The sequence below is a fragment of the Limulus polyphemus genome, unplaced genomic scaffold (assembly GCF_000517525.1).
Source record: "Limulus polyphemus unplaced genomic scaffold, Limulus_polyphemus-2.1.2 Scaffold51, whole genome shotgun sequence".
Taxonomy (NCBI): Eukaryota; Metazoa; Arthropoda; class Merostomata; order Xiphosura; family Limulidae; genus Limulus; species Limulus polyphemus.
This window is the reverse complement of record NW_013665661.1, coordinates 1,256,128-1,265,879: the sequence shown is the minus strand read 5'-3', so window position 1 is coordinate 1,265,879 and position 9,752 is coordinate 1,256,128. Positions and strand designations below refer to the sequence as shown.

Genomic DNA, 9,752 nt, shown 5'->3' with positions numbered 1-9,752 from the left:
CAAACGACTATAACAACGAACGTGCTCAACTTCAATAATACTCTCTCACTGCAGATCAATTGCTCACTGTCTACACACACATTATTATTCCGTCACGTTGTCACCCTCTTATATATACGAGACTACCCTATATCTAGTAATCTCCCGACAATTCCCGAAGGTTCGAGAGAACGAGTCACGTGACCTCGCTGACGCAACAATACAAATATTACGGAACAGAAGTATTTAAGGGAACTAAATTATGAAACTAAACTATATTAACATTCCGGTATAGATTTTAAGGAAGTGTAAAAATATTTAATATACTATACATGACTAAAACGAAGTGAAAAACAACTGAAGTCGTTGTTATGGATCCTTTTGTTCTCCTGATTTCTTGTTTCAGTTTTTGGTGATATCTTCTTGTACTTATACAACTGCGACCACCTTAGCCTAGTTCAAGTCATTTTGAAATTAATCTGTTTGATTCTGTGATATATTCGTTACACTTTGTCTGGGTGATTTGTTTTCTTTCTTATTTGACACACAAATCCTTTACCTTTTTTTGTGCGTGTTACATATTACAATTTCAAATGGTCTGAAACTGAGTTAAATGATACTTTAAATCTGGTAGTTAAATTGTACTTTGGATTTAGCGGTTAAGTAAAAGCCGATAGATAGTCAGTTTATGATATTTGCCAACAAGATTGATACACACAGTTTTCTTTTATACAAATATGTTTTAATATACAAACAAGAATACAATTTAAAATAACAGTTATTACAAATAGTTATTGTACACAATGATTTATAAACAAAAGTTTTACAAACTTACAAGCAATATAAAGCATTCTTATAATACAATCACCCAAAATGATCAAGTAGCGAAAAATAAGTTTTGTTAGTTTAATAGTCTGATAAATTGAAAATAATAATAAACGTTACACCTTTATCCAATAGTATAACTGTGAAAAACGTGCAAAGTGATCAATTTATATTTTAAAAGAAAACTTAGCTTCTGTGGCAGTCTAAATTTTCAAGTCTGAGGTATTATGGTATCAGGTGGTATCTTTTTTTTTGACTGTCCTGAAGTCTTCTCAGATCCATCTTCCAGATACGTTACGTAGATCGATTTAATTATTTCACAAAGGCACGAAATGAACATGGTGTTGAAAACTTTATCAATCTTTGAAAGTACTCCCTGTAAAATTCTTTGTAATTTTAAATTCATTCTCGATTCTACGAATTTATCACATATATACTAACGTGCATTGTTATTTTTAGCTTTTTTTATATTAGTTCTAAGAACTCTGACGTAGTTCATACTTTTACGTCATGAGTTTCCTACGTATTCTTATTTGTCATTAGCTTGTAGCGCAATTAAATGTCTTAAGCTAGAGACTCAAAATTTCTCTAAAAGCTCTACTATGAACCTAAGTTAAGAGTACCGATATATCTTATCACAAAAAATGACGAATAGGGTCGTTCAAAACTTCCCAGTTCTATGTTTTTAGCCACGTCACAGCAGCTCATAGAAAAGCTCCGAGTTTTTAAAGTACAAACTTTTAGCTCCATCATCTCGTGACCGATTTGAGATTTAATTACAGTTTTGGACTCAGGAGGTCAAACCCTCTCCATTGATGTATTTGACCACACCCAAGGTCTCGTAGATTAATTTACTCTAATCCTGCATAAGATAATTTTAATTTGAGGGTAGACTCGTAGAGGCCATGATGAGTAATAACATCGAATCGGGTATACGCGCGCCCCACGCTTGGTATTGCTATTGCACAAAAAATATAGCTAATAAAAAGGTCTCATAGATTAATTTACTCTAATCCTGCCTAAAAGAATTTCAAGTACCGCGACTATTGAGGATTCCCTCTTGTTTTGTTTTATCTACACACTGTTTTAGAATTTATATCTGCGTCATGAGTCTAATTAACATATTGATATTTAGAAGGAATGTTTTAGTTTCAAGTATGAAGACTCCCATGACAACAGCTACAAAATGCACACATACAGTTATAAAAGTATAACTCTGCATATTTCATGTCATTTTGTGCATACATCATACTTGTTCTCTGATAGATTGTTTAGGCAGAATATTCATGATAAGTATACTAAAATGGACGGGAACTGCCTGTTGTAAAAAACACAAGTATAGAGGACGACGTTCTAAAGTCTGAAGACGAAAGAGGGAAGACTTTAGAAACGTCGTCTTTTACATTTTTTTTTTTTTTACAACAGGCAGTTGCTGTCCATTTTAATTTACTCATCATACTTGTTGTTAATGCATAACTGTTAAAAGTAATTTGTCCAACAATATTAGATGTAATATGATAAAGGATAATTACCTCTGTTACAACAGCGTAAGTCACGTGAAGCTGCTGGCGCGTTTGGCGCTGGTAGCGTGCGTGAAATTTCTCGAATGATCGGGGAGGCCCGCGTGCATTCGAGACGCCCCCTTTGTTAGTATATAAGCCTGGCAGAGAAGGCAGGATAGATAGATAATTAAAGAAGCGAACAGTAGTGACGGTAAGTAAATTGTGTGAATCACTGTGATTTATAGCGTGTATCATAAAAGTTATTAAGTTTAAAGTGACGAGAAACGTACTGATTGTGAAATTACTTTGTACTAAAAGTTTGTATTGAGAAAGAATAAACTGGTTCAATCAAGAAAGGACTTGTATCGCTGAAGTTCCTCTGAAAGAATTTCTACCGGAAATTAACAAACAAGCAGATACACAACACTTCCTTCCTCTTCTTTAATATCAAAAGTAACTTATTTGAATAGGGACCATAATGACATAAGTCTGTAGAATGCTAAGTGTATACTTCCATTTTTACCTAGATAAGTTAGTCATTATTATAATTAGATTAAAAGCGATTTTCTGTTATACTGATTACTTCGAAACACGTTCAACTAACACAAATGTTTAGAATTACGCCTTTTTCTATTACTCTTTATTTGAAACCCCTAGAAGGTTAACTTACAAGGTGTTAGATGCTTCTTTATCTCAAAATGTAATTCTGTAGAAGTTGCTTCTCTTTAAAATCTAAACAAAATGATATCTCTATGTGGTTCGGTGTTTCGGTCATTATACTCTAGCCAGATTTTCTGCTTATTTCTAAGGTACAAGTAACAGCTGTTCACATATTTGCTCTCGTCGTTTACTGGTTAATGGAAGCTTTAAATGAGTAAGAGATTAGGACTGAAAAATGTCATCATCTTCCCTCCCAACTTGCTTTGTGGTGGTTTATTTTTTAATAAAAAATGTATGTGTATAGAAGAAAAAATATTCCAAAATACCATCTTTTTTGCATAAAAAATTAAATTTTAAAGAAAGTATTACTCTTAGTTTAAATGTTGCTCTTCATGCATTAGCACTTCTATTTTGTTCGTTGTTCTGAGACAGCCATTTTTTTGTTTTCATGAATTCCAAGGAACACAAATCAAATACTGATTCTATTAACCCTCAGTTTTAACAAACACTGTTATCTGAAATTAAGTCTCTGAAAAACTGTGTTTTGTTTAATTTTACGAAGTATTTCTCTTAATACAATTTGAAATCCTGTTTGTCTGTTTTTTCTTGTCGTTTTCTTTCTTGGGAAGTGAGCCTATTTTTAAAACGGAATTTTTGGTTAAATTAAACATGTTTTAACGCTAATATGAGTAAATCATGTTATGTCACAGTACTGCTTACACGGTTACAAAATGGCACAATTAAAATTAGTAGTTCTACACACTGAGTTCTCGTACATTATTTTTGTCACGTAAATAGATTTACCACAGGGGAAAGATTATTGTTTTGTTGTTATGGGTCTGTATAAATAGTTCTACATGTCTGGAAAGGTTTCAAACTGCACTGAATATGGTACACTGAAAACTGTTTTACAGCTCTTGTCTTCTGATTGTTTGACAAACTAACCACAAGGAAGATAAAGAAAGGCAGCTGTAAACATTTACTTGCCAACTTCCAAAGTGTACATGTGCATTATCGATGCGCAAGTGACTCTTGAGTAGGAAAGAACAAACGAACATCTGGGTGCTTAAACCTAAACAAGCGTTGTTTCCGTTTGTCGGTGTATGTTTATAACTTTATATACATGACAATTATTTATAGTCCTAAACCGGATGTTGATATATGCCAAAAAGATTAAGTACAGGCCTGGGTGGGGGTGGGCACATAATTTCTGTTTTTAATACTGTTACATATGTTCTACATCATTCTTTGTCACCAGAACTGTGGTTACTTGGCATTAACTTATTCTGATCGATTAACTATACGTTGCTTTATTGGTAACACTTCCACATCTAGGTTTGGTGAACCAAAGAAGCATTATTTTTATATTTATACATGACTACATGTCTGTAGTTCACATTCATTGTATTGACTATTTAGCATTATATTATCTGTCGTAATTTGTAAGAATTTGATATTAGTACTGTTTCTAGCTTCTCGATACTTTAAATTACATTGTCATTAATACCTTTGAATTGGTTCAGGCCTTCTTATACTGGCAAGGAAGTATATACAAGTTATATGTTTGCTGTTAAAAATAAAATCCATTTCATTCTATCTAGAATATAAACTATTTTGTTTGTTTGTCTTCCTCGTGTATAAGTGTAAGTGTACGTATGTGTGGACAAGGTAGATGTATATGCTGGGATTACAATGTGTGTGTGAAGTGTTGGCATTGATGTAGTAGGTTTACTACATTGGTGTAAGAATAAATATACAGAAGACAAGATGGGCATACTTTAGGGAGGATGTTGGATTAAGGTTAACAGGATTATGTTTACATTATTGTTGTATATTGACGAGGAGAAAACAAATATTTTGGGCCCTACACAACGAGAAAAATGTTTTTAATCAAGATGACCATTTTTGGAACACTAAACATGTGATTTGATTAATTTAACGTGTTTTTGTATAAGTGGGTATACTTGGCAATGATGAAAATTTGGGTTTTGGTGACATGTGTCATAGAGCTTTTGGGTAATGACAGAAGATTGCTGGGTTCACTTCATGCTGGGAGATGGATCCCTGCGCGCTACGCTTGTAACTTATGAGGGGGGACAGTAATCTCCAACTGAGATTTCAGAAAAATAACAAATGCATTATTTGCACCAATGGTCGTTTAGACTAAAATCTTATATATCGTTGTTTCAAAGTGTGTGTGTGTGTGTGTACTGCATCTAATAGTGTTTGGCAAATAACCATATCATAGTTACCTAATAAGTGATTTAAAATCTTCCTTAGCTGTTATTACTTACAAGGTTATTTGGTTCTTTTATAGCTACTGTGCGTGAGTAATTCGCCAATTTGGTCAGTATTGAAACTATCATTTCACAGGTTATTATCCTTTTTTTAATTTCAGGACGACTTTGACTCTCTCCGGCCGCTCTGCTATCTCAACACAAATGTGTTCCTATTATGTTTTAGTGTAGTTTGTCCCACCTCATTTTACAACATCAAAGAAAAGTGGCTTCCAGAAATCAGAAGACACTGTCCAACCGCTCCTGTCCTCCTGGTAGGAACACAGTGTGATTTGAGGACAGACGTGAAGGTGTTGATCGAACTCGCCCATTATCAGGAACAACCAGTGACCGAACAAGAAGCTCGTAAACTTTCCCAATGGATGAGGTCAGTTGGGTACATCGAGTGTTCTTCCTTGACCCAGAAAAACCTCAAAGAAGTGTTCGACACAGCCATCTTAACTGCTCTTCAAAACATCAGACCAGATAGTACTAATACAAGTTGGATTAGTACCAAAGACAATTCTGTTTTTTCGAAATTCGCATATTCAGACTCTTTAAATGTCCCTTGGCAAACCAGAGACGTGTTTAGCGTTAAATCCAAGAATCGGAAAAAGAACTGGTGGAAGAAACTATGTTGTTTTCTTAAATGAACCGCATCCAAGTTGGATAGCTCACTCTTACCGATGTCATTATTTTGACGCTTATTGTATAATATGGTCTGACAGGTTGATTTACTGCCACAAGAATATTGACTTGTAAGTTATGATAAATATGTACTGCCACTAAAAATACCAAGTTGTGACCGCAACACAACTGTAATACCGGTTGTGACAGGTCAAGAAGAGGTCATTTCCAAGAGTAAATTTTCAGTTCATTTATACCGTTCCTATTCCAGACAACTCATTTTCAGATAACTTTTTTGTTATTAATATGGACAAGAGAATAATAGTTTTGAAGCGATCGGGTAGATAGTGTTTATGCACAGTGAAAAGATAATATGAATTTATTCCTTTCGTTGTAACATGAACAATTTGTGTCTTAATTTTTATATGGCAACCTTTTGATTATTAAGAACATGTATTACACGAAACATTGGACATCTATATATATATATCTTAAGAACCTTTACAGTAATGCCAAATCAGATTTTCCTTCCGTTTAAACTAGGCGTATATTTGTGTCTTCTTTGAATACATATTAATTATTTATCCCCCCCCCCCAAAAAAAAGCTTTTGTAAGTAGAAGAAAAGACATAGCTTAAAATATTTACCATTCCGACTAATTGACATGTCTTGACATTTGCTTTTGAATCCAAATAGGTTCAAACATAAGAAACACAGCGAATGACAGCATTTTTTAAACAGAATGTTTTGCATAACAAAGAAGAAGCAATATGTTTTCTAAAAGCGAGAACATTTTGGATTGGTTAAGAAGTTAAATTTATTATTCACTAAATAAAGAAAAATAATCCGCTGTGTAGAGAAAAAATGCAAGTTTGAAAACAAACATAACAATATCAGCAGAAACTTTACCTCAAAAAAATTTGTGAACTCAGTGAAACAGTGTTAATGGAACCGTCACTGGTTTTTAAATTAACAGGTCTATCCGAAGCATAGCTTTAAAAGTTAGGTCACTTCAAAGTCCTTTTAGAAAAAATGTTAATATATACTAGAGATCTCATTATTATTGTTTATTCACGTCACTGAAGTAAGGCTGTCTTTGAAATATATTTTTAAACTTTAAAACTCAGTAAAAAAGATGCTCTAGATGTCCAGTTTGTCAAGAAGGCAGCGGCCAAAAAAAAAAAAAATACTGAATGCGATTTTTGGAATTCTGAAATGTTCGTGTTAATGTTTAATTTTACTGATATGCTAGAATTGAGTTATAATACTGAGAGTCATAAGAACTGTATTTAATTTGTTGAACGTTATTTGGATCAGCGTAAACTGGACTTCCAAATACGAAACACGTCTGAAAAGAAATTGTAAATAGTAGGAAGAAACCTCTAGTTTGTGCAACTATTTTTATACACAAATCTGTGATGAAAAGGTTGTTCGCAACTTGTCACAAACACATGAATGTGAATGATTCATTGTAGTTACATCTATTATCTTTGTACGATTATGTTCTATGTCTATATATTTATATATACCTATTTTGTGTAAGGAAGAGAGTAATTTGTATCCTTTCTTTGTGTGATACATAAGCTGATAGCAAGCTTAACCAAGAAATCTGTATACATATCAATTTTCATGGATTGAAAAATCAGCATTACTGGCGCGTAAGAGGTAATCTTTGAGGCTCTTGTATATAACCATACTGCGTATTCGAGAAAGGAATTCACTACTTTAATACTAGACAGCTGAACGGGTTTATAGGTATCATGCATCTCCCGCTGTTGCTATAATTAATTATGAAAAATCTAAGCTTAGCCTTCATGGTCTGCTCAAAGATTACAGCTCAGCTGTAGGCCTTTTAATGTTGATTGAATTTATATAAAGAAAGAAAATTACTAAATCTCTATATTAAACTGTAAATAATGACTGTGCGCCCTTTTAATGACTTGTAATTCTCTATATAAGTTGGATAAATGGAATTAAAAAACATTTGTAAATAAAGTGTGTTATGTTCAAGATTGAAATATGAAAATGCGCATGCGCGGTACAAAATGGTAATATGCAATTGTAATTAGTATATTATTAGCCTGTTAAAGGACAAGCTCCTTAGAAATTCGGTAATAATATTTCTAACTAATTGTTTACATAGTGTACCAGTATCGCTAAGACCTATGTGTGTTCTAAAATTACATGCCTAATTTTCGTAGTTTTATTTTTTAACCAGGAATAGCTTAATTTTTTCTTTATTGGAATCCTTAAGTTGTTATGTTTAAATAAGTTAGACTCCTCATTAAGTTTTATATGCAAACAATAACGAAAATTGACATTGTTATGTTGCTTTGTCAGAAAACTTTATTTTTAGACCTTTCAATTATTGTAAGTACCTGCTCAGACCTCTCTCTCTCTATATATATATATATATACATATATTATTCTTAAGTACCTGCTCAGACCTCTCTCTATAAATATATATATTGGGGGGGGGGGTATAGGAATAAAATCACATTGGTGAACCTGGCAGAATCAAGAAAAACACGTATGCAGGAAAGGATTATTTTAATTTTCTATTTCATATGGTAACGTACAGGTAATAGATCTATCTTAGATGCTTCAATTCTGTAGTTGAATGCTCTTACTTCCAGGTAACAATCTAAATAAATCATTGAATTATTATTTTTTTGGTTCTTCGATTGAACAATGTTACTTACAGGTATTGTACCTACTTATAACTTCCCAAAACAATTTTATGTGAAATATAGACATATTTAAGTAAGAAATTGAAAGAAAATATTTTTATACTGTGTTTTCATTACGCGTGCAACAGAAGGTTAAACATTCATCATAATAAATAGATATTGTTTTACGTTCTTGTATAGTAAATATGTATACCTATCTGTATACCGAACGTGTAATTTCATTCTTGGTTGACACGTGTAAGGTTGGTCAGCTATTACAACTTTGTGAAATGTAACCACGAGCTTTATATATTAGACAGAATTATAAAGAAAAACAGGATTTTACAATCAGTTTCTGTGAACCCAGTTGGAGTTTAAGTATTAAAAATAAAAGGAGTTTTCCAAGTTCTATATTAAACTGTTTATATGAAAAACAGTCTCTAAGAGATGCAATTAACCGTTTATAACAACATCACCAGTTAACATTTAGTTTATCTACTTATAACTGGTATTGTCAACAATGGTACTCACATTATTTATAAGAAATGCACACGAACTGAGATTTCAAGCATATGTATTTAATAGGGCAATTAATGTTACACAGAAACGAATAAATAATAGGTATAGAATGGATTACTGGTAGTAAGCTACCTTATGTACATAGGTGTAACTTTCACGGGGAACATGCACCCCGCACCTTTTCAAAGATAGAATGTTTTTGTTGTTTTTTTCTCATAAAATACCCTCATGCATATTCTAGCTACAGAAACGGTTCCATCCCACGCCACTGTTGATGTATGTAGTATCCACTTGTATTTTGCTCAAGGTTAAATTTTGCGTTTTCATACACTTAACAAATACTTAAAATCAGTCCGTGTATTTCAATGTAGTTGCAAATAAAATTATTTTCAACTAGATGGTAAGAGGATCATGTATTATTTATATTTTTAACGAAACACTATTGTTTGCTCTTCGCCAGGAACACACTGATATGTATAAGTTATAGTTGCAAATTAATGTGTTTTTTTCAATAAAATTTTTTAATTTTCTACGACCTGATTAAAAAAAGCATGTAGGAACTTAGGAATCTCAACATCCAAAAATCTGTGACTTGAACTGTAGAAACGCCACAGTGTAGTCGCAAACAAATTCATCACATGTTGCTAAGCCTAGTGCTGCTAAGAATAACATACCAGAACAAAAGATAATACAAAA

General features: G+C 32.7%; 1 protein-coding gene across 1 annotated transcript in view; it reads left to right on the top strand.

Annotated features, from left to right (window-relative positions):
• LOC106463263 (cell division control protein 42 homolog) overlaps positions 1–9,455 on the top strand; it is a 20,755-nt gene extending 11,300 nt beyond the window's left edge. Inside the window, exon 3 of the mRNA XM_013923280.2 lies at positions 5,365–9,455. Within this exon, the coding sequence (XP_013778734.1) occupies positions 5,365–5,895 (531 nt within the window). The 3' untranslated portion in view covers positions 5,896–9,455. The remainder of the gene's footprint in view (positions 1–5,364) is intronic.
• Positions 9,456–9,752: the final 297 nt, after the last annotated feature.